Source organism: Phocoena phocoena, chromosome 19, assembly GCF_963924675.1.
Source record: "Phocoena phocoena chromosome 19, mPhoPho1.1, whole genome shotgun sequence".
NCBI classification, from domain to species: Eukaryota; Metazoa; Chordata; class Mammalia; order Artiodactyla; family Phocoenidae; genus Phocoena; species Phocoena phocoena.
The window spans coordinates 42,341,233-42,358,282 of record NC_089237.1 but is presented as its reverse complement, the minus strand read 5'-3'; the positions used below and the strand labels follow the sequence as shown (position 1 = coordinate 42,358,282).

The 17,050-nt window shown below is 37.1% G+C and overlaps 2 protein-coding genes across 3 annotated transcripts in view; one reads left to right on the top strand and one right to left on the bottom strand.

Moving 5' to 3' along the window:
- SUZ12 (SUZ12 polycomb repressive complex 2 subunit) overlaps window positions 1-4,661 on the top strand; it is a 39,441-nt gene extending 34,780 nt beyond the window's left edge. Inside the window, exons 15-16 of one of the 2 annotated variants that reach the window (XM_065897015.1) lie at window positions 230-309; window positions 1,909-4,661. In XM_065897015.1, coding sequence (XP_065753087.1) covers window positions 230-309; window positions 1,909-2,254 — 426 coding nt within the window. In that variant the 3' untranslated portion in view covers window positions 2,255-4,661. The remainder of the gene's footprint in view (window positions 1-229; window positions 310-1,908) is intronic. The other variant, XM_065897016.1, reaches the window with a different exon arrangement.
- Window positions 4,662-11,384: 6,723 nt separating this feature from the next.
- The window catches only part of CRLF3 (cytokine receptor like factor 3), a 36,428-nt gene continuing 30,762 nt past the window's right edge, over window positions 11,385-17,050 (bottom strand). The window contains exons 7-8 of the mRNA XM_065896954.1: window positions 12,783-12,895; window positions 11,385-11,907 (exon numbers count right to left, since the gene is read on the bottom strand). Coding sequence (XP_065753026.1) covers window positions 11,651-11,907; window positions 12,783-12,895 — 370 coding nt within the window. The 3' untranslated portion in view covers window positions 11,385-11,650. The remainder of the gene's footprint in view (window positions 11,908-12,782; window positions 12,896-17,050) is intronic.

Genomic DNA, 17,050 nt, shown 5'->3' with positions numbered 1-17,050 from the left:
TTTATTTAAAGGTAACTGTTGTCATAACATAGAATTTCCCTTTTAAAGTTACTACCTAAATAGATGATTTTAAGAAACATTGCCACTTTGCTATATAAATAAGTTGTGGTGTTTTTAGTTGCAAAAAATTCTATTTTTGACATTCTCACAATTTTTTCTTAGAAATACCAATTATACGTATTCTGTATCTAACAGATATTTTTTCTTTCTCTCTTTTTTCTTTTTAAAGCAAATTGAGGAATTTTCTGATGTTAATGAAGGAGAGAAAGAAGTGATGAAACTCTGGAATCTCCATGTCATGAAGCATGGGTAGGGTATTTCTAAATTCAGATATTCCACTTCCTTTACGTTCTTTTTGTTGCTTCACATTCTATAAATCTGTTAGAATCTTACTTAAAATTCTGTTTAGATATAATTTGTCCTCAATATCCTAATTCAAGTATTATAAAGAAAAAATGGTTATCCTCAAAGAATGTTTAAGGAAGGTGCTAGCTCCATCTAACAGCAGGTTTTTATTTAATGTCCTTTTTAAAAAAAAAAAAAAATCCAATGTTTATTCCTTTTATTGCTAGGGGATACATAAATAATATGCCATGTGCTACACACCTGGAATTCCTGGAAACTATTTATCACACTTATTGCCACAATTTTTAAAAATTGCTTAATTATTCAGAATAAAATATAAGCAGCTTTTCTGATTTCTTATTACCATTTCATAAAGCTCAAGGTAGAACGATCCTTATTTCTTGTGCCTTTGTGGCTGAAGCATTGTTTTTCCTGCAGATCTGCTTCCTTCCCTATGTGAACTATTTACCTGTCAGTACATATATTTTTCTTCTCTACCTTCATTAGTATTAGATCCTCATATAAGGCTTTCTTGTATAGCACAAGCAATGTAAGGTTTTTTCATTTATAGTTAAATGAAATAAGTGGGAGAGGGCACTTTTGTTTTCTTACTCTTGGGGAGTGAAGAGGAGTTGGTACATAACTTCTAGTCCAGATGTCTGGGTGCATGGCCTGTAGCCTTTTTTTTTGTAAACTGCTTTGAGCTAAGAGTAGTCTTCACATTTTTAGTGGGTTGTAAAAAATTAAAAAGAGGAAGACAACAGAGATCATATATGGCTTGCAAAGCCTAAAATATTTACTATCTAGCCTTTTACAGAAAATATTTGCCTGATCCCTGGTCTAGTCACTAAAACTCAGTTATGAGTAAAGTATGTATATGGAGGCTTGCCTGAAATCTGTTTTTCCTTTTGTCCTGATATGCCAGTTTCAAGATAGAATTTTAGTCAGATTACTTAATTGAGTTCTGTTTTAATTCCTGATCGAAATCTGTTAGCATAACAACTACTGGGTTCATGATACACTGGCATTACAGACTGGCAGGTATTTGGTAAACTATTTGGATTTTATCAGATCTGCAGGCAGGCTTTTACAGGCTCTGTTAGTCTCAAGTTTCAGTGGGTAACTGAGCAGCCTTCTCCAATTTTAATTTGCTTCTCTCAAATTTTATTCATTGCTTTCCACCAAAACAATCACACTGTACCACATTTGTTGTGACATCTTCATCTTTTCAGAGGTTTACCATGAACTGAATGTAGAGGAAACACTGCTTCTGATATAGGAAACTGAGAGAATTGTATTATATAGTTAATAAAAGTGGTGCTGGCAAGAGAAAATGTTTTATACTTTTAACTGCTGAGTTCCTAATTTCGTTAGGAAAAACAGAAATGACATCTATTTAAGTTCTGGTTAAATTAAATGTTTAAATTTCTAAGACTGTAAGCTCACTCAGGTGATTGAATCTCAGATTCACTATAGTTCTACTACTTGTTAAGTCATCACTTAACTGCATTTGGATATAGTCTTAATGTTCTGTTGATGTTTTGTGTTGTTTTTATTAAATAGGTTTATTGCTGACAATCAAATGAATCATGCCTGTATGCTGTTTGTAGAAAACTATGGACAGAAAATAATTAAGAAGAATTTATGTCGAAACTTCATGCTTCATCTAGTCAGCATGCATGACTTTAACCTTATTAGCATAATGTCAATAGATAAAGCTGTTACCAAGCTCCGTGAAATGCAACAAAAATTAGAAAAAGGAGAATCTGCTTCCCCTGCAAATGAAGAAATCACTGAAGAACAAAATGGGACAGCAAATGGCTTTAGTGAAATTAACTCAAAAGAGAAAGCTTTGGAAACAGATGGTGTCTCAGGGGTTTCAAAACAGAGCAAAAAACAAAAACTCTGAAAAGGCCTAACCCCATGTTATGGACAAACACTGAAATTTCGTTCTAGGGAATTCAGCCTCTAGGAAAGAGTCTTGTTTTTGTTTTTAATCATAAGTTCCAAACAGGCACTGTCAGATGAAGTAAATGATTTCAACAAGGATATTTTTATCAGGGTTCTATTTCACTTCATTATGCAGCATTACATGTATATCAGTTTTATTGATGTCATTAAAACATTCACAAGTTTGAGCATGAAAAGCAATATTTCAAAGAAAGTATTTTTAACTTCAACAATTGTCTTACGAAATATATTGACTTGATAATCGAGAAATTATTTCATATATATAAATTACAATGTTTTTTTGCAGTTGTGACTGGCTGTTTTTCTACTTTGTGAGACATTTTCTTGGGGAGGGAAAATTGGAATGTGATTCCCTTTTTTAGAAATTGAAGATTTTTGTGAAATTATGTTGCATTATTATTTGCAGTCAAACCTTGATCCTTGATTTTGAAATCATTTATCAATTTGGAATGAAAAATTATGACATAAGATATTTTACATGATGTAAGTTCATTTTACAATTTAAAAATAGCACTTCTTCATCTTACGCCTGTTTGGGAGCATGTTAATTTTTCACATTGTCAATGGTGAAATGTCATGTTGGCTTATAAGGTTACTGACCATCCATTTGTTTTTATGTGGATAATTTTGGTGCATTGCTCACCCAGTATATTTTTTTAAACTTGAACATTTTGCTGGTTTTTTTTGTTTTTCTTTCCCAATTAGGTAATCACATGGAAAATTCAGCTGTCCATATCTCTTCATTAGGATTGTAAACCAAGGGAAGAAGGAGTTTGAGGTTTTTAAGATGCCACTTTTGAGGGAGGAAATGTTCTTATAAAAATGAACCAGAAAATGCTATAACTTTTTTTTTCTTCACAAGGATGTCTTCGTAATGTATTTCACGATTAGAATATCCAATACAGATAAGCTGACTTGAATCGTTTTGAGCAATTTTGCCCTGTGTTATATGTGTCTTACGCACATATTTGCAGTTGGATTTTCTCCAACAGAAAGTGGTTTCACTACTGGCACATTAACAAGCACCAATAGAGTTTTTGGTCCAACTCCAAGCACTGTGGTTGAGTAACATCACCTCAATTTTTTATTACCCTTAAAGATAAATGCATTTTCATATTCTTTATTTATAAAGGATCAATGCTGCTGTAAATACAGGTATTTTTAATTTTTTTATTTCATTCCACCACCATCAGATGCAGTTCCCTATTTTGTTTAATGAAGGGATATATAAGCTTTCTAATGGTGTCTTCAGAAATTTATAAAATGTAAATACTGATTTGATTGGTCTTTGAGATGTGTTTAACTGTGAGGCTATTTAACTAATAGTGTGGATGTGATTTGTCATCCAGTATTAAGTTCTTAGTCATTGATTTTTGTGTTAAAAAAAAAAAATAGGAAAGAGGGAAACTGCAGCTTTCATTACAGACTCCTTAATTGGTAAGCTCTCCAAATGCTGAGTTACAGTAAACTCTGATTATGCCTCTGGATAGTGGATTTCGAGCATTTTTCTCGGGCTTTAATTTGCTAATAAAGCTGTGCACATATGTAAAAAGAAAAAAAATAGATTATTTTAGGGGAGATGTAGGTGTAGAATTATTGCTTATGTCATTTCTTAAGCAGTTATGCTCTTAAATGCTTAAAAGAAGGCTAGCATTGTTTGCACAAAAAGTTGGTGATTCCCTCCCCCAAATAGTAATGAAATTACTTCTGTTGAGTAAACTTTTTATGTCATCTTATAATAAAAGCTGAAAAAATCCCTTTGTTTCTATTTATAAAAAAAAAAAATTCTTTTCTATATGTACCCTTGTTAAGAGATTTTGAAGAAATCATGTAAGATGATAAAGCATTTGAATGGTACAGTAGATGTAAAAAAAAAAAATTCAGTTTAAAAGAACGTTTGTTTTTACATTAAATGTTTATTTGAAATCAAATGATTTTGTACATAAAGTTCAATAATATAAAAGCTGTATTCTGTTTTGTTTTTGTTTTTTATTATTATGCATTGTCAATACATCCACAAAAATTTGGGCTCGGCTAAGATAGTAAGGATCCAAAAAAATTACACCCGTCAGAGCTAATAAGAAATTAAGAGAAAAATTAACGTGAAATCCTGCTTTCAGTTCTAGTAACATCAGTTGCAACTAGTATGTTATTATTTATGGTATTACATAAATATTTTAAAATTTATATTCCAGAGTAATGTCAATATTAGTTAACCTAACGTTAATCCATCTTTGGTTTTTTCATTTTCTTTTGAATGAAAAAGAATTTATCGTGGCCTTCAAAAAGCCCATAGGTTAAGAGTGGGATACAAATGATAACGTAAAACAATATATTATATAATAAAATTGTATACTACATTCTGTGAGGTCAATAGTTTGTTGAAATTAACTTAGAAGAGTTGAGGGAAACTTTACAGAAGTGTTGACAATTCCACTGTGCTTGCTTTATTTACAAGTAATAGCTTGCCTGTATACATGTTGCTTTGTATTCTTTGAGCTGAGCACCCCTCTGCTTCCAAAGCTCACTGTGGGTGTTTCGTTTAAGCACCTGTTTCCTTTTCATTAGACTGCTAAGTCAGTCTCACTGGCCTTAGTACTGTGTCATGGTCTTAGTTGGTGTTCAGACATTTGCCACATGAAGGCTTTACATGCCATGCTAAGCGACTGGATTTCAGGCAGTAGGAAGTATTTGGAGATTTACTGCACGGACATGACACAAACCATTTGTGTTATAGGTGAGCCATGGTTACAAGAATTTGGGAGGGGAGAAGCTCTACAGAGGGAGAATCACTAGAATGCTGTTGTAGTCCTCCAGGTGAAATATCCACCTACTAGAACACTGCCCGTCGTGAAGTAAGTGCCCAAGAAGTAACCACTGAGTGGTGTTTGTTTCAGTGTGAAGGAATGAAAATGAACTAATACGCAGTGACAAAGCCGAGGGAGGAGAGTTTCAAAAAGGAAACAGTAGTGCTGTAACAGAAAATGAGTACGATATCACCTTCAAGGGAGTTTAGTGATAGAAAACAGGTTTAATGAGCCTAGTAAATGGAAAATGAGTTGGAGAAGTTCAACATGAAGATGTGAAAAATGGGGCCATAGGAAGAGGGAAACAGGCAAAGGAAGAGACCGGGGAGAGTGGATGGGACGGTTGAGTATGTATACTGAGGAAGACACAGAGAAGACCAAAGATGCAAGTTACCAGAAAAAGGAAGGAATGAGATCAAGAACACAGATGGATTTAGCTTGCTAATAATACTGTTGGTAAAAAATGGGAAAGTGGGTACTCAGGACATTTCTGGTGGGAAAATAAATTAGTACAATCTCTGGAGACAGCAATTTGGTACTTCCCATGAAAATCACAATGCATTTAACCTTTGCCCCAACAATTTCATCTTCAGGAATTTAATCCTACAGATAAACTGGAACACATGTAAACCGACAAAACTGTGACCACTATTGAAAAGAGCAGATTAGACACAAGTCATCAGTAGGAGACTGGTTAAGTAAGTTATAATCCATATAAGTGGAATATACAGCCATATAAAGGGGATCGGGAAGGTTTGTTTTTAACCAATGTGGAACAAATGCCAAGATATAAGTTCCATTTTTAAAAAATTTGAGAAGTTAATATATGCCCATATTTGCTTGGGTTACAGAATATGACTAAAAGGATACACAAAAGCAACTGCTTTCAAAGAAGATGGCTGGATGAAAGGATAGGAAGGTGGCTTTTCACTGTGCCACTTCTGAAATCTAAATGTACTGCCTATTTTCTGTAGTTCTTATATTTTAAAAATCTAAAAAAAAAGATAAGGGAGTTCAAGAAGAGGGATGATTTCTCACTGGGAACCAGACATAATGGATAAGTGGTTAGCACAGAATTGGAACATAGTGAATTTGTATTAAGTAAGATGGGACGTTCACTGTGAAAAAATAGTTTCTAAACATTCAATTTATATTTTCTGTTTGTTAATCTAAATAGTATGCTGATCTTAGAAAAGGGGAAATACATGAGGTTTTATTAACTATACCAAGTACCATATTAAAACGGATCGTTGATGGTTCCCAGTTGTTGACAGTTGTAAAAATCGTATTCTTCCTCCCTGATGAATTCACTATGTTTTCAGTCTTATCTCTCATGTATGCAGTCTCCCCTCCAACCAGGTGAGATACCAGAGTACAGCATGGTACACACCATGCATTCTGGTGTTCTCTGTACATAGTCTACAACCAGTTTCTGGAGCATATTCTATTCCTATGTACTACTTGTACAAGTGTAAGGTTGATTTTTATACAGAGGTAAAAATTCACTCAAGTACATTCTTAGGCAAACAAGATTGCTACTGAAGTGTCACATGGATGAATCACGTTATGAAGTTGGTTCTAGAGAACAGGGTGGCTATCTCCTGGACTACTATATTTCATCTGTTCTCTCTTCCCATTTCTGACTACCATCCTATCCACATGGCAAAGCTTCAACCAGGGGCTACCTGCAAGTGCACCATCTCCTGGAATCATATTTCTGTCCATGCTACCCCATTCTTTTTCAGAACCCAAATAGCTTCCACCTGCTCTTGTAGCATGCTACCACTAGCAGCCGTTCTGTCAATCATCTGTGAATGTGTGCCAGCACTTGTCCCAAGCACTGGGAATGAGAAGTTGAATAAGACTCAGATCCTGTTTCAAGGATTCTCCCAGTCCCCATGGATCAAAAACTACAGTCAACTTCTTTCTCCTCCTGTCCCTAAACAATCATATACCTCTTTGCTAGATTTATTGCTCATTACTCCAGAGAAGGGGTGAAGTTATACAGATATCAGAATAAAACCTTTTTATATTGTGAGACAAATTTATGAATCACCTAATACAAGTACCTAGAACGTAACAGGGGTCCAATAAATCTTAGCTTCTTCACTAATTCAACTAAGATTTTCTTCTGAATGGATCCTGTCTATCCCTATTTCTCATTTCGGGGGCCGGTTCTTCTGTGCACCCCTGTAGGGAAAGGACCAAGGTTGCCATGTGGGTAATTAGCCTTAAGGAGCCTTACTTATTCGTTAAATACTTCCTGGGCGCCTACTATGGCCTTTGCCTTAAGCTAAGCATGAGGATAAAAAGGAATAAGCCAGACATTGTTCCTGTGCTCATGAATCTTAAATTCCAGAGAGGGAGACATTCACTCGTGTTTTAGTAAGCCATATTTCCAAGTGTCTAATCTCCAATTGGTGCCCTGAGACATCGGGTAGTGTGGACAGAGAGTATCATGGTAGAAGAACTGATAGTCGATAGTCTTGGATTTGAATGCCAACTTTGGTGCCTTTGCAGCTTCAAAACTCATAGTTACTTACCGACACTGAGTCTGTTTCTTCAACTGTAAAATGGGATTAAAATGCCCCCTTCAACAAGGGATCTAGCACAGTAACCTGCTCTTGGTTAGCATGACTGTTTCCTTTCCCTATGGCCACACGGTTTTGCCAACTTCAATCCTCAGCTCTCACCGCTAAAGAAAAACCATATGCTTGCTCCCTCTTCCACAAGCTGTTTTAAGAATATGGAGAAGTCTTCTGAGATTACATTAACAAAGTCTAATTCTCTACAAAACTGCAAGTTTTCTAACATTGCCTTATGTAAGACTAATGAATAGAAGTGACATAGAAAGGTCACTTTTCATTTAATCAACATGAAATTCCATGAGAGAGAGGCTTTTGTGAGAGATTAGTTTTATTTTGCTGAATATGGTTTTTGTTTTTTAAAAAGTAAAGTACTGGTCTTAGTTCAAAAGTATTTATCATATATATGGGAAATATATTTCCCGTATATCAGGAAATGTAGAGTAGTAAGTAGATCCCAGACTTTTGGATTTCAGAGACCAGTAATATACATTCAAAAATTTTTTGACTTTTTGTCAGATAAGATTTATGAACAAAACAAGCAAACCTGACATCTACTGTCACTTTCATGTTATAGAACGACACAGTACAAAAAGAGCAAGAAGGATAATTTCAGAATAAAAGACAGTCTTTCAAGGAAAATTTAGATTTACAAAATAAATTACTACGGAGACTGGACTTTTGGTTACTTTGGAGCAGTTACTCCCAAATCTGCCTGCATAACAGAATAATTTCATTTCTTTAAAAAAAAAAAAAGTGAGCGCCACTAGTACCAATTAAATCAGAATTTTTGCTGTTTTTAAAAGCTCTCCAGGAAATTCTAACGTGCAAGCAGGATTGAGAAATAATTGCTACAGAAGATACAAAAGCTCAAGGAATTTATAATCTAGTGGGTTTAAAGTAAGTGTCAGAAATTCATCTACCCATAGGGTCAGCAGTTAAATGAGCTATGTAGCTGAGTGTTATACCAACCTAGGAAGACAGAATAAAAAGATACCACAGTCTTCCAAAGAGAAAAAACATACAACCTACAAACAAATGGGCACCAGAACAGCATCAACTTTTGGTTGTATCCTAGGTGACAACAGAGCAATGCATTCAAATTCTGAGGGGTAATGATCTCCAACCTAGAATTCTTAATGAGTCACAGTCAAATGTAGGATAAAGAGATTTTCAGACCTCTACCTTTCAAAATATTTACCTCTTGGGCACCTTTTCTCAGGAAATGGAGGAAGTGCTCCACTAAAATAAAGGAATAATCCAAGAAGGAGGAAGACATGGGTCACAGGAAACAAGTAATGCAGCAGTAGATCTGAGCTGAGCAAACTATCCATTCTGACACTGGTTGATTTACATACGTATGGAAAGTTCTGAACCAGTTTAGGAGATACCTAAATGAGTGTGTGACCGTCAATCACAGCTGTCACAATAGTTTGTTCTCAATAATTGAATAAATCTCACTTCTTGAACTAAATCCTTCATATTTAACACAGGAGCTAGATGCTTACTCTGCTCCCTCTGCAGGAAAACCCCTCATAAGAGATGTATTTACCTTTCATCTCTACTTCTGTTTTTGTTTTGATATTAAAATCTATTATATAGCTTCAGAATTTATGCTTCTGAGAAGATGGAATAGCATAATTTCCCTATTCCTCCTGCTAAGTACAACCAAAAACCCTGGAAAAAGTATAAAACAAACATAAGAAGATTCTGACAGATGGCCGAGGAACCTCAAAACTCAAGGAACTCAGTACTGTGCGTTCCTAGGGTTCTCTTGTCTTACGTATCTCAGACTTGGGGCTGAAGAAGCCAGCAACATGGAAATACCAACAGACACGGACAAAACCCCAACAAAAGCCTGCTCTCTGTAGCCAAAGGACCAGGAAAGTGGCAGCCTAGCAAGACAGAAACTTACAGCCAACCCACCACTCCACTCCAGCCAAACACCATCGTCAGGGTTGAATGGTGGTGGCCCACAAAAAGACATGTCCACACCAGAACCTGTGATAGTGATTTTATTTGGAAAAAGGGTCTTTGAAGATATAAATATATATCTTCTTTGAAGATATAAATTGAGGACCTTGAGATCATCCTGGATTATCTGACTGGGTCCTAAATCCGAGAGAAATGTCCTTTTAAGAGACCAAAGGAGGGAATACCCTGGTGGTCCGGGGGTTAGTTAGGACTGCCGCAGCCCAGCTAAAAACAAAGCCCAAAGGCCATGGGAAGACAGAGACTGGAGTTATGCAGCAACAAGTCAAGGAATGCCTGCGGCCACTAGAAGCTTCCAGAGACAAGGATTCTCCCCTAGACCCTTTGGAGGGAGTACAGTCTTGCCAATATATATGTTATATTTGTATATATAACTTATTCATTTTATATATATATATATATATGGATCCTCCCACTTAAAAGTGAAGATGACTTTTCTCCCTCTACTTAAAAAAGTAAACCTGAATTAATTAAATCTCATGAAAGAAAAAAATACACACATATACCTTTCAGTTTTTTATTTTGTTTCAGACAGTTGGACGAGGCATCTACATTCTAGCACATCTTCTTAACAGTCACTAAGCAAGTGAAAAACAGCTTAGTTATAATATAAAAAGGCAAGGGGAAAAGGTCATGATTGTCTAATAGGGAACTGGAATCCCCAAATAAATTATCTCACAAAAATATCAAACTTGCTTTTCCACTATTCTGTTAAAAATGAAAAAAAAATTCACATTAAAGAAAAAAGAACTTAAGCTGTTATATAGCAAGATAATCATTTTTACATCCTAAGTCCTTCAAATAAATATTTTAAACAAATTTAAGTTTTCCAAAAAATAGGTCAAGTATTTACCCTACATTTGTTTGGTCCACTAAAAGACCATTTATGAAACTGACATGAAACTGGACTGCAGCTCAGACCCTAGGAAGAACAATACTGCACGTCACTGAGGCTGGATATGCACCTGTGCGTATTTCAAACATGGGACATGGCCAGCACTGCTGTACATACTACTTCCATAAGTAGTTTTACCCTGTAAAAACCCTCTAGCCTATCGTGAATTGAACTGCAAGGAAAGAACAAAAGAAAACACCTTGCCTGTTGTAGACATTTGCTCAGTAATTTTTTTTTTTTTTTTTTTTTTTTTTGCAGTACGCGGGCCTCTCACTGTTGCGGCCTCTCTCGTCGCGGAGCACAGGCTCCGGACGCGCAGGCTCAGCGGCCATGGCTCACGGGCCCAGCCGCTCCGCGGCATGTGGGATCTTCCCGGACCGGAGCACGAACCCGTGTCCCCTGCATTGGCAGGCGGACTCTCAACCACTGCGCCACCAGGGAAGCCCAGTAATTTTTTAAAATACAAAAATTATCATGCTTTTGGGACTTAAAGATTACTGAACATGAGATAAAATTCAATACTGCTTACAAATCCCTGAATATGGAGAGCATATTCAACACTCCTGTGGAGAACACACAAGAGAGTGTATATTACAGCGTACACGGTGGCACATTCTACCTGGTCTCTTCTTGCCTATTCATTCTAAAGTCCTGGATGGCCTTGGATCTTTAAAAGATAAAGATTTAATAAAAAAAAAAAAAGTTACATTACATTTCTGTGTTCTTACAGCCAACTTTAAAAAGAAGTACAGTGGAAAGGTACATAGGGCTGTCTATATCGCCTCATACTTTTAAAAGCCAATTTGATTTTTATTGTGATGTGATATTCCAATTAACACTATGCTAAAAATAAAATGGACTGCATTACTGTTTTGTCCACAATATTCACGCCTCTTATTGCTAAGATATTGGAAAATAAATCCAGTAAATAATTTCTGTTTCCAATGACTTAACTGAGAGATGAATCTAACCATTTTTTAAACCAATGACAACTGAACTGGGCTGAGGAAAGCTATGTGAAACCCCTGCAAACCCAAAGCCAATCATCTGAAAATCTAGAATACCAGCACTTTCCACCCAGGATAGAAAAACGAGCATCCAAAGTAAAGAGAACCACAAGACTGATCGAGCAACCAATCAAACACCACTTCTCTGTTATTTGAGCTAATAGTTACTCGAAGCTTGATGTTTCCGCCTTCGTTATTATTGCTGGATCCTAGAGTCACAGCTTCAATGTCAAATGTGACAGTGGACCCAGAAGTAACTGCGGGCAACTGATTAGTCATTTCTTTTCCATTTACAAAAACTGCACCTAAAATGTTAAGGTAAAGAGTCATTCATATGTGAGCAATAACTAAGAACGGAAACAAGATTCTAGATTATTGGTGATACAGCTGATTTCCTAATTCAGATAAAGAAAACATTTTGGAATGCCAACTGGTCAAAGATAAATGCAGTTAAATATGTTAATTAACCCCCATCCCCAAGGCAGAAGAAGAAGTTAAAGCTTTAATAACATTTTAGAGTTCTGGTCCAGGGTTCCACTCTTTTGAAATACAGACCATGAGTTTCCCATACGGATGGCATCAAAAGACACTTGACTCCTTTATAAAATTACATCCTGTGGAACAAGATTGTTTCACATGGAATAAACAAGAATCTTGTGCTACCTGCTGTTTGACCCACACAGTAAAATATTCATACATCTTGGTAGTGATTTTTAAAAGTGTGATTACTGCAAAGTAAGGGACCAAAGAACACTACAGATGTAAACTCTCTCCCCGTTTCCCTAATCTATGCCGAATTTATGTTGTCTAATCTATGTTGAATTCAGATCACCCAGGCACACCGAATCCAGGGGTAAACCGCCTGGTGAAAATCCCAGCTCAATCACCTCCAAGCTATGTGAGTTTAAGCCAGCTACTTCACCTCTCTGTGGCTGTTTTGATCAACTACAAAATGGATATAATACTACTCCTCACTTCAAAAAGCTGTTAAAAGGATTAAATAATGTGTTATTTTTAAAGGGTATAGAATAATGCCTGGTACATAGCAGCCACATAGATATGCCATTAAGACCTAAACTTTTTCATCTTCTGCTATAAATGTGTGATTATTGAAACTGATTCAAATCTTACTACAGTGAATCATAGATTTCAAAGAGAAAGGCAGTAATTTCCCTCTTACCATTTGTACTAATGCAAACTGCTTGATCCCGCTGCAGGGAGTCATATCCGTTCTGTTTTTCTGCACACACTCCTATACTGTCTCTTCTGTCTGGCTGTCCCACAGTTTCAACTCTGTCAATGAGGTAGAAAAGGTCATTTAATCTTTTTTACTTAACGTGATATCTAATGCTTAAAAAGAGCCATCTCATCACAATTACTCTTAAGAATAGCTAACGATGATTCAGGCAGGACTTCCTAAATTCCAGGCACTGTTCTAAAAACTTTGTGTCTATTTATCTATCTATAAATCATCTCATTCAATTCACATAACAACCCATGATGTAGGTGCTATTAGTATCATACCCAGTTTATACATGAGGAAACTGAGGCACACACACAAAATAAGGTTAAATAAACTGATGCTGATCACCTAGCTGAGTGGTGGAACCAGGACATGAACGCAGGCATTCTGACTGCAGAGTCTACGTTAACTATTTATAACTATGACGGCACATTTCTATTCTATATTCTGGCTCTAGACGTGTAGAAAATGTGTCATATTTGCCATTATAATGAATGTGACCATTACTGCCATCATCTAAACCTTCAGTATGAGAGTCTATGCAATGATTAGATTACTGTTTATCAAGAATTTAAAAACAAACATTATCATCTTTTTAAAAAAAGGATAATATAGTTATGGACATATTTTGGTTGCAGAACTTCATACATAGAAAGTTTAAGCATTTCCTTTTGTGTTTTAGTCTCAAATAATACATCATCATGTACTCTAGAAATGGGAAACTTAGATATAAAGGTCAATCTACATCCCTATTACCAGGGTCATCTTTCCCTGCATTCCAGAAAGCCAGACTTTGCAAGGACAGGAAAAGAAAAATTAGCAAGGAGCAGAATGTAGATTTATCAAGGGAAGATGAGATTATTTTTACTCAACGTGGCCTCAAAATGTTTTTCTTTGTAAAGTGGCAAACATACAGGTTCATAGTAAATATGTGGGTGCGTTTCTTAAGTCATTTCACTTCTAAACCAGCAGCATAAAGAAGTACGGGGAGGAGGAGAACAATGTCAGCAAATACAGCAGAATTGTACGTCCCAGGACTCATTCTACCACAGAAACACCACTTTCAAAACGATATACAGACCAAAATACCTTTATGAGATTTCCAGAATCCAGTTAAAAAGTCCCAAAGGAGCACAAAGATGAAAACAGCTGTACTGAAACGGATAAGAAGAGCAATTTCACTGGCCCCACGTCAACCCCTCTTCCAAGCTACCACAGTTTGGCACCAGGCAAGAACAGCCCAACTCCTGACTTTTCCTTGAGAGAGGAATCACAGGAATGGAGTGTGCCTCCAGCATTCTAGCTCTTTGGAAGGCTGCCTGAAGGACGGGTTTCTGACATGACTCATTTGGAGCACTGACAGAACTGGCATAGCACGGATGCCTGAATGCTGCAAAGACCAAAGAAAAGTGAGGGGTGGCATCCTGCAGGCAGTGCAGTTTGGCATGGGAGGGAAGGAGAAGAGGAAAACTTGCTTCTGGTGTGCTAGCTTTTCACAGAGCTGCTCAAAGGAATAGTATCTGTCTCACCTCATGGGGAGCCAGCATACCCTGGAGGCCTGAGAGAGAGCGAAGGCACCCTGCTGCTGTAGCACCAGAGAACTTGCAGTGCCACAAACAGGCACCAGAGGGAGCAAAAGATTATGAGCTCCTAAAAAACCATCAAGCTTCTCTAATTGAGAAATTGCACACACAAACCCAGAGAAGTCACATCCCACCAGAAAAGGTTTCAGAGGCCCCCCGGATCTTTAGCTGGGCTCATGTGTGAGGGTCTTCTCCTGTATGAAGCAAGGCCATAAAGATTTGGAAAGGTGGCGGTTTTTCCATACGTGCAGATCCCAACACAAAATTATGAAACATGAAGAAACAGGGAAATCTGGCTCAGACAGGAAAAAAAAAAAAGAAAGAGATCTTCAGAAAATTATCCTAATGAAATAGAGGTATATGAATTATCTGACAATTCAAAATATCCATCATAAAGATGCTCTACAGGCTCGAGAAAATGAGGCATGGACAAAATTAGAAAACCGACAGAGACAGAAAATTTTAAAAATAACTGAACACAGTTTGGAACTGAAGAATATAATAACTGAAAAGTTCATGAGAGGAATTCAATATCAGACTTAAGCAGAAGAAAAAAACCATCAAACTTGAAGACAGGTCATTTGAAATACCCCAATCAGAAGAACAAAAGGAAAAAAGAATGAGAGTGAAGAAATTCTAAGAGACTTATGAGAGGAGAGAGAGGAAAAGGGGCAGAATGTTTAAAGAAATAATGGCCAAAAATTCCCCAAATTTGGGGAAGGAAATGGACTTTCAGATTCAAGAAGCCTAAAGAACTCCAAAGAGGATGAACTCAAGGAATCACACTGAAACTCACTACAATCAAATTGTCAGAAGTCAAAGACTGAGAATTTCGAAAACAGCAAGAGAAAAGTGACTTGTCATGTACAATGGAACTCACATAAGACTAACAGTGTATTTCTAATGAGAAATCTTACAGGCCAGAAAGGAGTGAGATGATATATTCAAAGTGATTAAAGAAAAAAACCTACCAACCAAAAATACAATATTCAGCAAAATTGTCCTTTAAACATGAAAAAAAATAAAGACATTCCTACATAAACAACAGCTGAGGGAGTTCATCACCACTAAACCTGCCTTATAAGAAATGCTAGAAGGAGTTCTTCAAGTTAAAACAACAAGACACTAAACACAACATGAAAGTATGTGAAAATACAAAGCTCACTGGTAAAAGTAAATATATAGGCAAATAAATACTGTAATACTTTAACAGTGGTGCATAAATCACTTTTAATTTTGGTGTAGAAATTAAAAGACAAAAGTGTAAAAAATATAACTATAAAAATATGTCAGAGCTTCCCTGGTGGCGCAGTGGTTGAGAGTCCGCCTGGCGATGCAGGGGGCATGGGTTCGTGCCCCGGTCCAGGAAGATCCCACATGCCGCAGAGCGGCTGGGTCCGTGAGCCATGGCCGCTGAGCCTGCGCGTCTGGAGCCTGTGCTCCGTGACGCGAGAGGCCACAGCAGTGAGAGGCCCGCGTACCGCAAAAAAAAAAAAAAAAAAGTCAATGAATACACAATATACAAACTATGTAATTTGTGACATCAATAATAAGGAGGAAGAAGTAAAAGTGTAGAGTATATGTATTCAATTGATGCTAAGTTGCTGTCAGCTTAAAATAGATTGTTACAACTACAAGATGTTTTATGTAAGCCCTAGGATAACTACAAAGAAAATACTCATAGAAGATACATTAAAGAAAACGAGAAAGGAATCAAAGCACATCATTACAAAAAAATCAGTGAAACGTGGACTTCCCTGGTGGCGCAGTGGTTAAGAATCTGCCTGCTGATGCAGGGGACACGGGTTCGAGCCCTGGTCCGGGAAGATCCCACATGCCGTGGAGCAACTAAGACCGTGCACCATAACTGCTGAGCCTGCGCTCTAGAGCCCGCGAGCCACAACTACCGAGCCCACGCACCACAACTACTGAAGCCTGCATGCCTAGAGCCTGTGCTCTGCAACAAGAGAAGCCACTGCAATGAGAAGCCTGGGCACCGCAACGAAGAGTAGCCTCCACTCGCCACAACTAGAGAAAGCCCGCGCACAGCAATGAAGGCCCAACGCAGCCAAAAATAAATAATTAATTAATAAATTTATTTTAAAAAAAGAAAAAATAACCAACCTACGTTGGTTTTTTGAAATGAGCAACAAAATTGACAGACTTAGCTAGATTAACTAAGAAAAAGAAAGATAACATACAAATAAAGTCAGAAATGAAAGAGGAGACATTACAACCAATTCCAGAGAAATAAAAAGGATTATAAGAGACTCTTATGAATAATATATACTAGGAAATTGGATAATCTAGAAGAAATGGATAAACTTCTAGGAATATACAACCTACCAAGACTGAATCATAAAAAAACAGCAAATCGGGGGCTTCCCTGGTGGCGCATTGGTTGGGAGTCCGCCTGCCGATGCAGGGGACGCGGGTTCGTGCCCCGGTCCGGGAGGATCCCACATACCGCGGAGCGGCTGGGTCCGTGAGCCATGGCCGCTGAGCCTGCGCGTCCGGAGCCTGTGCTCCACAATGGAAGAGGCCGCAACAGTGAGAGGCCCACGTACCGCAAAAAAAAAAAAAAAAACAGCAAATCTGAACAGACTTACAGCTAGAAAGTAG